General features: G+C 42.9%; 1 protein-coding gene across 2 annotated transcripts; it reads right to left on the minus strand.

Moving 5' to 3' along the window:
• Positions 1-589: 589 nt before the first annotated feature.
• On the minus strand, positions 590-10,920 carry trak1b (trafficking protein, kinesin binding 1b). Of its 2 annotated transcripts, XM_058403571.1 has the most exons (16): positions 10,755-10,920; positions 9,478-9,672; positions 7,926-8,002; positions 7,045-7,161; positions 6,235-6,332; positions 5,975-6,083; positions 5,581-5,659; positions 5,096-5,226; positions 4,930-5,004; positions 4,699-4,836; positions 4,127-4,203; positions 3,415-3,627; positions 2,946-3,184; positions 2,544-2,822; positions 2,275-2,377; positions 590-2,159 (listed from the first exon to the last, which is right to left on the minus strand). In XM_058403571.1, exons 3-16 carry the CDS (start codon positions 7,974-7,976, stop codon positions 1,406-1,408), a joined length of 2,463 nt encoding a protein of 820 aa, XP_058259554.1. In that variant the 5' UTR covers positions 7,977-8,002; positions 9,478-9,672; positions 10,755-10,920; the 3' UTR covers positions 590-1,405. The 2 variants fall into 2 exon arrangements, with proteins under 2 accessions (XP_058259554.1, XP_058259546.1); XM_058403563.1 differs by lacking the exons at positions 9,478-9,672; positions 10,755-10,920 and adding an exon at positions 8,890-9,407.
• Between the last annotated feature and the right edge of the window lie 4,432 nt (positions 10,921-15,352).

The following is a 15,352-nucleotide window of genomic DNA, read 5'->3' on the forward strand; positions in this document are numbered from 1 at the left end:
ACTGGCAACCTGTCCAGGGTGTACCCCTGCCTTTTGCCCTATGTGCGCTGGGATAGGCTCCAGCAGACCCCCGTGACCCTAATTAGGAATAAGCAGGTATAGACAATGAATGAATGTACATGTTTTTGGACTGTGGGAGGAGACCGGAGTACCCGGAGTAAACCCACGCAGGCACAGGGAGAACATGCAAACTCCACACAAGGCCCCTGCCTGTTCAAACCTGGGCTACGAACCCAGGACCTTCTTGCTGTGAGGCAACAGTGACCCCTGCACATGCTCCCTAGAATTCAAAGATGTATTCTTATGCATTCAAATGTTTCCCTCTACTGGCCAACGTGGGAAATGCAGACTGAAAAAGCACACTCTTTATAATCACTAAACAGCCATTAATTTCAAATTCCTTGTGTTATGATATCACTGTAAAATCATTATTATTTGACTGCATTATTGTTGTGCAGTCACTGATACATCATTGTGGCGTCTCTATGGTATCATTGCAGCATTATTAGATATTTATCTAGCTCCAGATTCGAACAGTTATGACCTACGTGACTATTCACTGCCTTGAAATTCAGACCCACACAGCAAGAACATTTCCAAATTTATTTCAGAATCCATGGCTTTTACATTCATTGGCTCATGTTGTCTTAACTTGCGGATGTTGGTGGGTGTTGTGTGTGGCTTCGTGTAATAACCAGTCAGTCTAATTATTCAGTTTAAATGGATATGTGACCAGGCCTTGTCTTTAATCCATCCCTGCATGTCATGAAAATCTCTTCAAATATTGCTATATAGCTCACCCCTTAGATACACTACATGGACAAAAGTTTGTGGACAGCTGTCATATATGGGCATTTCCCAAACTGCTGCCACAAATATGGAAGCATATAATTGTCTATAAATGCCATAGCATTAAGATTTTCCTTCGGTGAAACTAAGAAGTCCAAACCTGTTCCAACATTTCAATGCCCCCGTAAAATCAACCCCGCTTCTTCTTGCCTGATATCAGTGCTCTTGTGGAAAGCCTAGAAATACGTGTGGAGCTTCGTGTTAATGCCCATGCTTTTGGAAGATGTTCAACAAGTATTCTGTATAAGGGTGTGGTGATCAGGTGTCCACATTCGTTTGCCCATATAGTGTAAGTGTAATTGCTTCATTACTGGTGAGATTGCTGTATATACACCAAAGGATTTTTTTTTTGTTTAATCCTTGAGGGTTCTTTCTTTATAGTATTTTTTACCTAAACGTCAGTGAGGAAAGGTGTTGAAGCTCTATTTTGTGTTTTACAGGGATATATGCTTATTTCAACTCAGAGAGCTCTAGTGCAAATAGGCTGAATTTTGCTTTTTTTGGATGGCATAACTTAAATTCATATGTTACAGTAGTTTGAGTGTTTATGCGTCATCTATTTAAGACTAGTCTGCTTGGGAAGCTTGGGACCTAGGATCAGCTCATCTTTTTGGGGTCCAGGGCCCTTCATAGCCATGCTTGCTCCAACCACAGCTGGGTAGCTCCGATTGCGCCTTAACCCTTCGTTTAGTGGTGTAAATGGAGAGCCCGTCCTCCTCAAGCCACCTAGAGGGCCCAGTAGAGGACGTGGCCCTGAGATCCCACTGGCACCTGGACTGGCCAGTCCCAGCCTCTTTAGCTTATCTACAAGGTTCAGGTTATACACGCTGACATCCGTCTGGCTTTCACAATCCTTCGCCTGGGCCCCCCCTGCCACCTCTTTTAGAATGGACCGTGCCGGCTTAGAGGCTAGGAAGTTCTCATAGGATGGGCTTTTGAATGAAAAGTCTGCAGGGTTGTCCTGATCAATAGTGTGGGGGCTTGGAGTGTGTCGGGTAGGGGAGTTTGGTGGAGTAGAAGGTTTCTGAGAGTCCGGAGGGGATGAAGGGGGGAGGACGGAGGTGGATAAATGGACACCCCCAGTGGCTCTGTCCCAGCTACGTGGCTGATAGACAGCGGCAGAGATCCCGCGCTCCTGTAGGAGGCGCACCAACCCCAATGAGGTGCTGAAGGTCTTCGTAGAGTCACGTAAGTTGGTGAAGGACTGGGACTGGGAGAGGCTTAAGCGGCGAGGAGTGCAAGGCGTGGCAGCGGGGGTGGAGCGAAGGCTGGACGACATCGCACATGAAGAGGTGGGGGCAGGGTTTAGACTGCAGAGAGGAAAATGAAAATATGAATATGAGTACTGGCAGCATGTTATAAAAGTTTTGAGTTCTAACTGTTTTATTTATTTACACTAAAAAGTGAAAGAGCAGACTGTCTGACCTGGGGGTTACTCTGGTGATCTCATCCGATGGGTGGAGGATCCTGCAGGTAGTGAACGTGTAGGTGGAACTAGTGTGGGCCATGCACTTACCCGGGTAGTGTACTGTAAAACAATAAAAGCAATAAATACAAATAATGCAGAAATTAACAGTTATGTATTATTACTGACACACATGAATGTCTTTACCATTAGAATAAAATACCAAAAAGATGCTATTGTATGCTATTGAGATGCTACTGTATGTGTTCATAAGCTACAGCGATCCCACCTGAGAACTCTGCAGAGGCGTGGCCAGTGCTAAGGCAGGGTGACGGAGAGGCCGAGGGGGCATGGCCAAGACCAGGATTGCCTGTAGTGGTGGTGGTGGGAAGGTTCTGGAAGTACTGCTCTCCCGGCTCGTCCTCCTCGAAGTCGCTGTAGTGATAGACCTCCTCTAGGTCAAGTTCCAGGGGACGGAAACCCTTGGGGACGACACCAGGACGGGCGTCCAGAATCCCGCCTAGGTTAGGCTGGGCTAACTGCTGCCAGTGCTGCAAGGTTGCGGAACCTGAGAGAGCAAGAAAGGAGAAAAATATCATTTGAATGTTGAGTTAACATTTTTTATTTTAAACCTTTTGATTTTTTGACCTGGTTTGGTTAATGGTTCTCCACAAAGCCTGGTGTTTCTTACCTTCCAACGGTTTGACGATCTGCAGTTTGTCGGGGAGGTACGGCCGGCTCGGCCACATGCCCAGCGACATGATGCTTTCACCAGACACAATGCCATGAAATGGAGCATCATGATGCCTCCTCTCACGTGCCTCCTCAAAGAAACGACGCTCGCTCAGGCAGTTCTGTCGGCGCAGTGAGAGTCGGCGTAGCGCCAGCTTTAAGTCTTCCGAGCTGGGACGCTTTTCAGGGCTGTCAGAACTGGACGCCGAGGGGAAAATTGCCACAGGCACACAGGAAAAGACAGAATATGCAGCATTTCTATTACCTACAATTTGCTTGAAAGCACAGAATTGTTTATCTTATGATGCTAATTGATAGTCATATTGAAGGTCTCATGGTGCAAACCTAAAGAGGATCTGGGTACCAAACATTACTGTTTGTTTTTTTATATTTGTTCACATTATAATTAACACTTAAGCCACACCCACTTGGCATCTGTCGACTCTGCCTCCAGGAGCATGCTCTGTTCACGATTATCAAGGGCAGCCATGTTGTCAGTGTTGATGTCAGAGAGGGTGGAACTTAGGGACGAGTGTGTCTGATTGGACCCAGGGATATTAGCAGAAGACGGAGCCGGCGAGCGCTGCCTGACGGACTGGTTTACGTTTTTAACCGTCTCAAACACACGCTTATGACGCACCCTGCAAACACAGACATTCACAAACAATCAGTGCAACAAAAGAGTTGTTCGCATGTGACAAAGCCACTTGCAACACAAGAGGAGGTGTGTGTAGCAGGAAGTGATGTCAGACCAAATAATTGCCATGGAACGGTAAGGGTCAGTCATCAGCCTGGTAACTTGCAGGCTAATCAGGTTGTTTGATAAATAGCTAGCATAAGGGAGTTCCAGCTCCTCTAAACAACAATGCAAGATCTTTATGTAGTCTTTTTTAGGTCTATGTCATCACATATTGTGAAGTTCTAATCCAGCAAACATCTGTCATGAACAGCTGGAGCAGTCATCTCCATATTTGTTAAGGTCACAATGCATTCTGGGTAAATTCTGCTCCCGAATCTCTCAATTAAAGACGACATGTGATCCAATAAGTGAACGGAACAGAAAAAAATGAAGGTGGTAAAAGTAATATTATAATCCAACCCATGGTTAACAAAAAATATGGAAAAATAAAAGCTTCATACTTTTGCTCCTCGTGTTCAGGGTGCTCGTGACTCAACTCCGTCCTCATAGTGCCCTCAATTTCAGCAGCCAGAGAGTCCTGAAACACACAGACACACACACACACAGACAAACACAAACACGAAGTGTAAGGATAATTTCAACACCTATTATCATCTTTAATAACCTTAAGGAAAACTTGTTTTTTCAGTCTTCCTTATTTGGACAACTGAATACGGTCACGACACGATCAAAACTGTCAGATATTCCAATCCTTGTGGGAAGAAATCCTTTTAGTTTCCACTAAGATATAAAACATGTACGTACACAACGGCTTTGCCAATCATAATCATTTGGTTTGATTTGATTGGCTGAGAGAAGTAATCAAATCGCTAGATGTATATAATTATAGTTATGTAATTTCATAAAAAAAAGTGTATTCCCAGGATTCCCGGGAGCGTCGCCGGACCCCGTTACACAAACCAGGATAAAGTGTTTTCCTGAACATGAATGAGTGAATGAATGTACATTTAAAGATATTGTTATATTAAGGAGTATTGGAGGTGTGTGTGTCTGTGTGTGAGTGTGTGTGTACCATAGGGAACAGTCCAAAAGGATGGTAACGCCGCGGTGTTCCAGCAGAAATGCTCCTGTTCCGCAGGAACTTCAGCTCTTCCTGAGCCTCATGCAGCATCTCAATACACTCCAAATACTTTTCGCCCAGTTCTTGAAGCTGTGTGTTAGGAAACGATTGTATCACTTATGACAAATCTAAAAGCTACAATAAAATAATCAAAGATTGTGTGACATCACAGATCTTCCGTACCTCGGCTGTGAGTTGCCTCTGAGCGTCTTTAGCTGCCACCAGATGCTGAGAGAGCTCCTCGTTCTCCAGAGCATACTGTCAACACACAACACACACAAACACAGGTCAGTGAACGTAGTTTTTCCTCTTTAGTCAGAGTGCTTTCTGTGCGAGGGCGAATGCTGACCGTTTTGGCCTTTTTCTGCAAGTCGACAACCTGCGAGAGCAAGTGGGTGATTTCCTCCTGCTGGCGAGCCGCATCCTCCGTCTTCCTGGTCAGCTCTTCTGCTATGGTGGAGATCTGAAGACTGGATTGTCCTGGAGATTTAATTTACACACATGGAGTGAGGATTTAACACCAAGATATAAAACAATCTGAACTACAGTCTAAGGAGAGGAACACTGCATTACATTTAACAGCAAAGGAAAAGACGCTCTTGTCTTCCTGCAGTCCGCATTTTATATCCCTGTTTTTTTTTTCCAGGTTTGCATTTAAAAGGGGTGATCTAGGCTTGAGTGAAAAATTCTGTCTCAGACATTTTTATTAAATATAAATAAATAATAATTAAAAAAAATCTGTCAGCTAGTGGAATCATGAACCACCCACAGGTCTTTACATAACATGAAATGAGTTCCTAGAAAATTGAGTTAAGTGCCTTGGATTCAACTTACTGAGTTCCTTCACACAGTCGTTCACCAACTGCTGCTCTTTCTCCTCAAACGTCTCTGTCTCAGACTTCAAATGGCTCGCCTAAACAGAGAAACACACACACACACACACACACACACACTCACAAATCATTTCCCATTTAAGTGTGTTGTACTGTTACATTTAAAAATACATCATATATGTTGAATCCTGGATTCCGATTGGTCGGAAGGTGTTGATTAATTTTCTCTAGCAGTCGTTATGACAGTACAAGTCGCTTGACGGGAATTAATACAATGTTGTTTCTATAGTAACGAGTTACACAAGGATGCTCCACGTAAACTGTTTACAAGACATAGATAATCGTGTAGCACCGATAGATAATTTGTGATGACGCAACTGTGGTACTGCACATACCTCTGATCTAAGAGACAGGTTCTCCACCTCCAGGTCTCGGAGTTTCCTCTGAAGCACGTCCACGTGGGGGCCGCCCTGAAAAGGCAGAGACGTCCCGCCATTCCGACCTCTGACCCCGCAAACACAATACACACAACACAGCTTGTTACCATGGCACACAAGTAAGGCAGGTGTGTACTTAAGCACTGAGAATGTTCACTAGAACACAAGAGAACATATATTTACTCATATATGTATTTATTTATTCTAAACAGACTAACGCGGGAGACGTGGCGTCCTCCTCACTTTCCTCGGCTGCGTTGGTGTAGAACTGCAAAAGCTCATCTTTGAGATTGAGCTCATGATGGAGCTGGGCCACCTGTAGAAAAAAAAGAGAGTGAGACAAAGAGTGAGAGAGAGAGAGAGAGAGAGAGAGAGAGAGACAGAGAGACAGACAGAGAGAGAGAGAGAGAGACAGAGACACAGAGAGAGAGAGAGAGAGAGAGAGATAGACAGAGATATAGACAGAGAGAGAGAGAGAGAGAGAGAGAGAGAGAGAGAGAGAGAGAGAGAGAGAGAGAGAGAGAGAGAGAGATAGACAGAGATATAGACAGAGAGAGAGAGAGAGAGAGAGAGAGAGAGAGAGAGAGAGAGAGAGATAGACAGAGATATAGACAGAGAGAGAGAGAGAGAGAGAGAGTGACAGAGAGAGAGAGACAGAGACACAGAGAGAGAGAGAGAGAGAGAGAGAGAGAGAGAGAGAGATAGACAGAGAGAGAGAGTGACAAAGAGAGAGAGACAGACAGAGAGAGAGAGACAGAGGGACAGACAGAGATATAGACAGAGAGAGAGAGAGAGAGAGAGAGAGAGAGTGACAGAGAGAGAGAGACAGAGAGAGAGAGAGAGAGAGAGACAGAGAGAGAGAGTGACAAAGAGAGAGAGACAGACACAGAGAGAGAGAGAGAGAGATATTAGATATTAGATATTATTATAAAGATATTTAGTATGTTTCACAGAATGAAGAAGTATTACATTATATTGTATATATTGTATTACATTTCGATTAATCTATGAGCTTCAGCCAGTCTCACCTCCTCCCTGATGTTCCCCACTTGTTCCTCTAGATACTCGTTCTGCTCGGATAAACTCCGGTTCTTCTTCAGCAGGGACTGGCCAATCCTAGCGGCCAGTTCCAGGTCCCGTTCTTTCTGTACATCCAGACAGATGTTACACTCACTCGTGTCATTTTAAGCTTCAATTTTAAAAGCAATTTTGAAGCACTGCATCTGTGCTGTTTCTTCTCTCTACGGAAATACACACCGACCAGGCATAACATTATGCCTAATACCACCTGTGTTGGTTCCTACTTTTGCTGCCAAAACAGCGCTGACCCGTCCTGCACTGTGTATTCTGACCCCTTTCTATCAGAACCAGCATTAACATCTTCAGCAATTTGAGCAACAGTAGCTCGTCTGTTGGATCGGATCACACGGACCAGCTTTCACTCCCCATGTTCATAAAAGAGCCTTGGCCGTCCATGACCCTGTCGCCGGTTCACCACTGTTCCTTCCTTTGACCACTTTTGATAGATACTGACCTCTGCAGACCGGGAACACCCCACAAGAGCTGCAGTTTTGGAGATGCTCTGATCTATCACTATTTGGCCCTTCGTCAAACTCATTCAAATCCTTACGCTTGTCCATTTTTCCTGCTTCTAACACATCGACTTTGAGGACAAAATGTTGACTTGCTGCCTAATATATCCCACCCACTAACAGGTGCCATGATGAGGAGATAATCAGTCTTATTCACTTCACCTCTCACTGCTCATAATGTTATGTTATGTGTATATAAATAGTACATAAAACTAATATTAATTTAATCCAAACATGTCCTGCTCGGATTTTTTTTATTTCACGGCTTATCCCTTGATTAAGCCCCGATGTAAAAGCATCAGATTTGTGAAACTCACCTCCTCCAGAAGTCTGGTGACAGCGTCGATGTCATTGTAGGTCTTAGTCATCTGGCCCACTCGTTCAGCACATAGCACTATGGGTAACACAGACAGACCATCACAGAAAGCAGACTGATCCATGAGATGAATCTACAGCAGTTGTTAATGACAGTCACGGTGAACTTCCAGTGTTATGATCAGATCTGCGCCTGGCTGTGAGCACATGCAAGTTATTTCCTGTGTGTCCTGAAGTGATCCTTGCTACGCCGACGTCGCAGCATGATCTCCCCGGCAACCGCTGCCATGCCGACAGTACCCGGCAACCGCATCAACTCAGATCATTCTGCTGTTTAAGTTACACACGCACACGCACACACACACACTTCACCTCCTTCACATGTGCCTAAAACCTTAGGAAATTCACTGAAATAAATTAGATTTACAAACTTAACCCAAAAGGTGATGTTTTGGGGGGAAAAACTTCATATTACTTTGCCATTATTTATATTAGACTGTTAATAAACATTCTTTTTATATTATAGAGTTTTTATATTAGAATATATTATTATATTATTTCCAATTTTGAAAAACTTTAGCATAATAACAAGTGAGAAAAGTATACTTAAGTTTAATTAAATACCTGCCCTTCAGATGTTGGTGTGTTATATCTAACATTAAAATTCAGAGAGAGAGAGAGAGAGAGAAAGAGAGAGTAATGACATGAAAAGAAGTAGATGATATGCAAGACAGAAAGGAAAAGAGAAAGAGAATGGTATAGCAACATGGAGAGAGAGAGAGAGAGAGAGAGTGAGAGTGAGAGAGACTACAGCAAGAGGATGGAAGGAAATGGAAAAGAGTACAAGAAAGAAAGAGACACTGCAGCGCGGTAGAGAAAGAAACCCTGAGCCTTTTTCATGCCAAACACACAACACACACACACACGTACACACACACAACACACACACACACACACACACTTTACCAATGGTGCAGTCCTTGCTGAAGCTCTCCAGCTCTGTGCACTCATCCCTAACGCTCCTGTACATCCTCCCACACTCCTCTCTCTCTCTCTCTCTCTCTCTCTCTCTCTGTTGAAATAAATATATGCTCGGTTTCTATTCCACAACACAGAAGCTAGCTAAAGCTCCTCAGGCAACACAGTCACATGTGATGCGTGTAATGCTGCAAGTGGGCAAGAGAGAGAGAGAGAGAGAGAGGGAGAGAGAGGAGTGATAATTACTCCTCTGCCTTAGACATGAACAACTTTTCTCCCTATTTATAGCACCCTCGGCCGTCCTCTTTCCTCTATCCGTCTCACTATATCTGTACTTCGCATCCTCTGCCCCGATTACGCACCAAAAATATCAACATGCTCTCATTTTCGGCTTCACACCATTACATTATTACAGCAAGAAAAAGCCCCTCACTTCATTTCTGCCTAAAAAAAAGGCAATTTGGTTTGTAAACTTTGCTCGAAAAGATGCTAAGGATGCTAACATCTGTGTAACGTCAAAGCCATCACGATCTTCATGAAGAAGATAGCTAACTAGAAGTTACAGAAAATACTTACAGAAGTATTTGAGGGTCTCCTCGATCTGCTCGGCGGTCAGGTCGATGTGTGTGTCCGGAGAGATGAGAGGAGTGTGTATCCAGTCGTCGTGCTCATAGCCGTACACGCTGTCAGCCCTTAGCTTGTACACCGGGAGCTTCTCCTCCAACAGGCTGATGATCTCCACCTCAGGGAGCTCGGTGCTGTTACACACATCTGCACGCAGATACGTAAGAAAAAAATGCAGAATATCAAACAAACTATTCCTTCTTGAAGTAAATGCGCTATTTAAAGCTGACATTGAGCACCACCTAGTGGCCAGTGAATTACAGCGGAATTCACAGTGAATTACACCGGAATAACAGCGCTGCAAATATACAGTACATCATTTATTTGACGGAATTTTGTCCATCTCTAAGACCATACCTATTTCTTAAATATATTGAAGAGCCTTATACATCATGTATACCAAGCTGCTTATAAGATATTCATCAGTATTTCTTGTTGTAAAACATGATGTAAGCCTACAGCATTAATGTTAAAATGAATACAATTTGTACAGTGGAAACAAATAAAAATCAACTGAAACATGATTTAGAATTTTACTATTCAGAAAGGTAAATGAAAGAACTATACTAACATCTAAACAAAAGGCACAAAAAGATCAAACTAGCCCAAACAGTAAAAGGACACGCAACACTGCTGGCAGCAACGCGCACAGACAGAGCGTCTGTTACCCAGAATGCCCCAGGCTCAATCACCTGGCTTGCCTGAATCTTCCAGGCAGGATGCTTAGCCTTAGACACAGCCCCTTTGTCACACCTTTGTAGAGGGTGATGATATGGTACGAGTTGTTAGGCCAAGCTGTTCCCTAAAGCTTCACCATATTGTGTGTGTGTGTGTGTGTGTGTGTGTGAGAGAGAGAGAATGTACAAAATTTAATCACAGCTCTCAAACCATATGCCTCATAATCCTCACTGGCTCAGTCTCTGAGGTCGTAGATCTTTCATAACTCAATATGGATAAAAACATCTTCCAAATGATTAAAATGCATTACTCTAGTTCACACAGCGAAGCTGAAATAGCTGACATGGCACAGGAGCTCTGTTGGATTGAGCTCAATGCAATTGTGCTGCCAGATCGGACTTAACATGCCGTGTTATTATTGATGGTTAAAAGCACTTTACAGGAACCGCAGTGATGTTATATAATACATGCCTAGACATAAAGTGACTCTAAATTCGAAGTTTTATTAAAAGCATGTGCACTCAGGCACTTGGAAGTTAAACGACACTGACCGGTGATGGTCTCTGCGTCCCGATAGGCAGTGTGCGTTGGCAGAGGTGCAGGTTCATTGGTTCCGTCGCCTACATATTGCTCCTCCTGGATGGCCCCAAGAGGGAGCGGAGTATCAGAGCCTGTTCTCGAGCGGTCAGAGCCCAACTCGTCCAGCTTGGCAACTTCTCACCGAGGACCAAAAACGTCTGCCATGGGACACCGGACCTCCTGACACAGGGAGATATTTTACTTGATGTTAAGCAAGAATTTGAATGTTCATTGATAAACAAATTGCTCGGTTAGTGGTGGCAACCATGCTGAATAGAATGGCAAAGTCATCTCCTACAGCACCTGTGATTTAAAACAAAAAGAAAGGTATTGTGTATTGGAGACACGATGAAACGGAGATGTTTAGTGGATGTCCAGTGGGATTCTGGTGTCTAGTGGCAACTTTGTGGTAATAAACTGTGGACTCCTGTGATATTGCAATGATTGTACAGTTAAAGTATAAAGCCTTGCAACATAATAGGAGTTATTTTACTTGTGCTAACTGTCTAGCCACTTCAATGGATTTGATCTAAAGCTAACCCTACCATTTAACCAAGTTATAACCACGTTATATGCACCATACCATTAGCCAATCATGGCAGCATCAATGCACTGAGTTTTAACAATGAAAAACCATCATTATAAAATAATAGGGTGTTACACTGACATCATACTGAAGTAGAACACTGAAATTGGGACAATATTGTGTGCCAGGTTTGGTCCAATGTCAATTTGTCCTTTGGGCCAGCAGGACTGAGAAACACTCCACCATAAGCCAACTTTAGCAGGGGTTTTTTGTTTTCGTGAAAAGTGTGTATTTGGCAACATTGGCATGTTTCTCTTTACAATAACATTTCAGGAAAACCTTATACTACTGTTTTATCAAGCTCATCAGGTTTTCTGTCTGTACTAAACCAAGGTTATTAAATGTTTAAATCCCTAGGTATATCAATCCTTATAAACATGTAATAACATAATAGCCTCATTTGACTAGTTTGAACAGATTAGCCATGCTAATGCCACCTGTAGAGTGGGTGTAGTATTAAATACTGGAATGAACTCCAACCAGTTGCCATAGTGACTAGAAATCTTATTCAAAAGGTTTGTGTAATAAATTATGCATATCACAATAAATACTCAAATACAGGTGCCTCTAAAAAAATTAGAATATCAAGGATTATTTAACAATTTAATTCAAACCTTCATGTATTTTAGATTTATTACGCATGAACTGAAATATTTGAAGCCTTATTTTTTTATTTAGATAATTATGGCTCACCAAAATCCAGTATCTTAAAATATTAATTAAAAATATTGATTAAAATATTGATTGATAAAGGACCTCCTTTTGCGCAAATTACTGCATCAGTGCGACGTGGCATGGAGCCCATCAGCCTGTGGCCCTGCTGAGGTGTAACAGAAGCCCAGATTGCTTTGATAGTGACTTTCATCTCAACTGTATTGCGGGGTCTGGTGTCTCTCATCTTCCTCTTGACAATACTTCATAGATTCTCTACAGGGTCCAGGTCAGGTGAGTTGGCCGGCTAGTCAAGCACAGTAATACCTACGGTCAGCAAACCAGTTCCAAGTAGTTTTGGTACTCGCTGTGGGTCAAGTCCTGCTGGAAAAGGAAATCAGCATCTCCATAAAGCTTGTCAGCAGATGAAAGCATGAAGTACTCCAAAAATCTCTTGGTAGATGTCTGCATTGACTTTGGACTTAATAAAACACAGTGGACCAACGCCAGCAGATGATATGGCTTCTGGATGGATTCTGGATTTATGGATTCTGTTCCCTCTCCTCTCTTTCTCCAGACTCTGGGACCTTGATTTCCAATGAAATGAAATGCAAATTTTACTTCCATCTGAAAAAAAGTATTTCTGATCACTGAGTAATGCTCCAGGTCTTCTGGGGCAGTGGTGGCTAAAGTGGTTAAGGCTCTGGGTTGTTGATCAGCGAATCGGGGTTCAAGCCTCAGCACCACCAAGCGCCACTGTTGGGCAATTGAGCCTCCCTGCTCCAGGGGCGCTGTATCATAGCTGCCACTGCGCTCTGACCCCAACTTCCTCAGCTGGGATACGCGAAGAAAAGAATTCCCCTGTGCTGTAATGTATATATGGCGATAATAAAGGCCCTCTAGTTCTTCTCCTTAGTCCAGGGAAGATGCTTCTGACATCACTGGTTCAGGATTGGCTTGACACTAGGACTGGACATGTCTGTGTGTGGTGGCTCTCCATGCACTGACCCCAGCCTCAGTCCACTCCTTGTGAAGCTCACCTACGTTCTTGAATCTGAACCATCTTCTCAAGGCTACGGTCATCCCTGTTGCTTGTGCACCTTTTCCTACCACACTTTGCCCTTTCCATTTAATAATTAATAACTTCTACAGCACTCTGTAATCAGCAATGATCTTCTGTGGCCTAACATCCATATGGAGGGGGGTCAATGAGTGTTTTCTGGACAACCGTCAAGTCAGCAGTCTTCCCCATGATTGTGGCAGTGTGTACTGAACCTGACTGGGAGATTCCTGATATTTCCACTTCATAAAAAGTGATTTGCTCAAAGTGGAAATGAAATATTCTAATGTTTTGAGATTTTTTCAAGGTTTTTGAGCTGTAGGCCACAATTATCAAAATTATAAGTTTCCATGTAATAAATCTAGAAGATATATGCTTTTCATTTTCGGAAGTAACTTTAAAAAATAAATAATCCATGATATTCTCATTTTTTGAGATGCACCTGTATCAGAACGTTCACTTCCGATCGGAGTGCAACGTCATCACGTCGGGGTTTGTCTGGAACGTCATGACGTCGTCGCGAGGATGCTGCGGCTCACCTTGCGTAAACAAACCGATTGCGTGAGAGAAAACGCGCACATTCAAAAGCACAAATCGGTAAATAAAAGCGATTATAAAAATGTAAAATAGATATATTCAAATATATATTAAATCTGCATTTCCGGTTAGATCGTTTTTGTCACTTACGACAACGCGCAGCTCTGACGCCCAGTGATGTATAGCTTCCTTTTTTTTTAGAAACAAAGTCTTTATATTTAAGTATTCAGTATTTATGGTGCGAGATAAAAAAAAAAAAACAGATAAAATGTCCTCAGTCCTTGATGGACAGATGATCAGGTCACGGATGATGAAGGTTGCTGATGTTGAGCGCGTGGAGTTCACTGAACAATTCCGAGACAAAGAGATGGCGACATTTCCGGTATTCCGTTCCCAGACCACTTTACACTCTCGTCTTGTCCCGTCCTCCACGCTTCACCTTCTTATCATCCATCCCTCTTTCCCTCTCTATCTTTATTCCTTTCTCCTCCTTTCTACGATGAAGGACGGTGCATCATCCACAACAGCTGCACCGGGCGTGACGTCACGCTCGACGTCACTCTAGACTGTCATACTGCAGCAGACGTATTGTTTTCATTTCTAAAATGATATTTGTTTTATTTCATCTTTTCCTTTTATTTTTATGGCCCCACTTCTGTCAGCCAGTAACAGAAAGCGCAGCCTGTAGTAACTGTAACTGACTTCTGCTGAGAATTCAGTACCAGCATGCCCTTGTGTCAGCTATCCAGGCTGGTGGAGGTGATGTTTTGGTGTGGGGAATGTTTTCTTGGCACACTTTTGGCCTGTTAATCATAATCACTCATCTCTGGAATACCACAGCCTGACTAAATACTATTGCTGACCATTCATCATGACCATAGTTTACTTCTAATAGCTACTTCTATGGCAGCTATGGGATGTGGTAGAAAAGGAGATTCTCAGCATCTGGAAAAAAAAAAAAATCTGCAGGAATTAGATCCTGTAATCATGTCAGCATGGACCAGAATCTCAAAAGAATGTTTCCAACGAAGAATTGCAGTTGTAGCTTAGTGAGTGTCTCCAGACCCAGATGGCACATAAGTGACTTTGTAGCCCAGAATATTCACCTGACCCACATACAGCTGTTGAGCAATGGCTGTACACATCTGGATTTGGTTGCCAGAACAGACAAAACTCAACCTTAATGAAAGGGTATTTTAGATATAGACCAAATCAGGCCATTCTACTGCAGTTATTTAGTGGTTAAATTTTTTTTGACCTGAGTTCCAAATGCTTACAGTATGAAGCTGCACAATGCATCTAACACATCTGTCCATTCACTTGGATCCATATACAGCTCTATTTCTCAGATGAATTCCGTTTGGATGATGATGATGATGATGATGATGATGAATAAAGATGGTACAAGATGTTCTCGTGTGCTAAACAGTCACCAGATGGCAGCAGTGCATAGAAAACTCCCTTGCGTCGACACTGCTGCTCGGTACAATGCATTATGGGTAATTGTATCCCCATTAGAACTCTAATCTATTGCAGTACATTATGGGCTCTGGAGATTTTCCACAGAGCATTTGGGTTTGGAATTGGATTTGCTCTTATCTGAGGAATCATATGATTATATGATACCAGGTATCTGGGAAAACTGTCAATCATGGTTTCATCACTCAAATCTGTGGTAAATATAAATAATCATTAAGACAATATAATATAAAGATAATAAACGATCGGTTTGACGA

Source organism: Hemibagrus wyckioides, linkage group LG02 (assembly GCF_019097595.1).
Source record: "Hemibagrus wyckioides isolate EC202008001 linkage group LG02, SWU_Hwy_1.0, whole genome shotgun sequence".
Lineage (NCBI taxonomy): Eukaryota > Metazoa > Chordata > Actinopteri > Siluriformes > Bagridae > Hemibagrus > Hemibagrus wyckioides.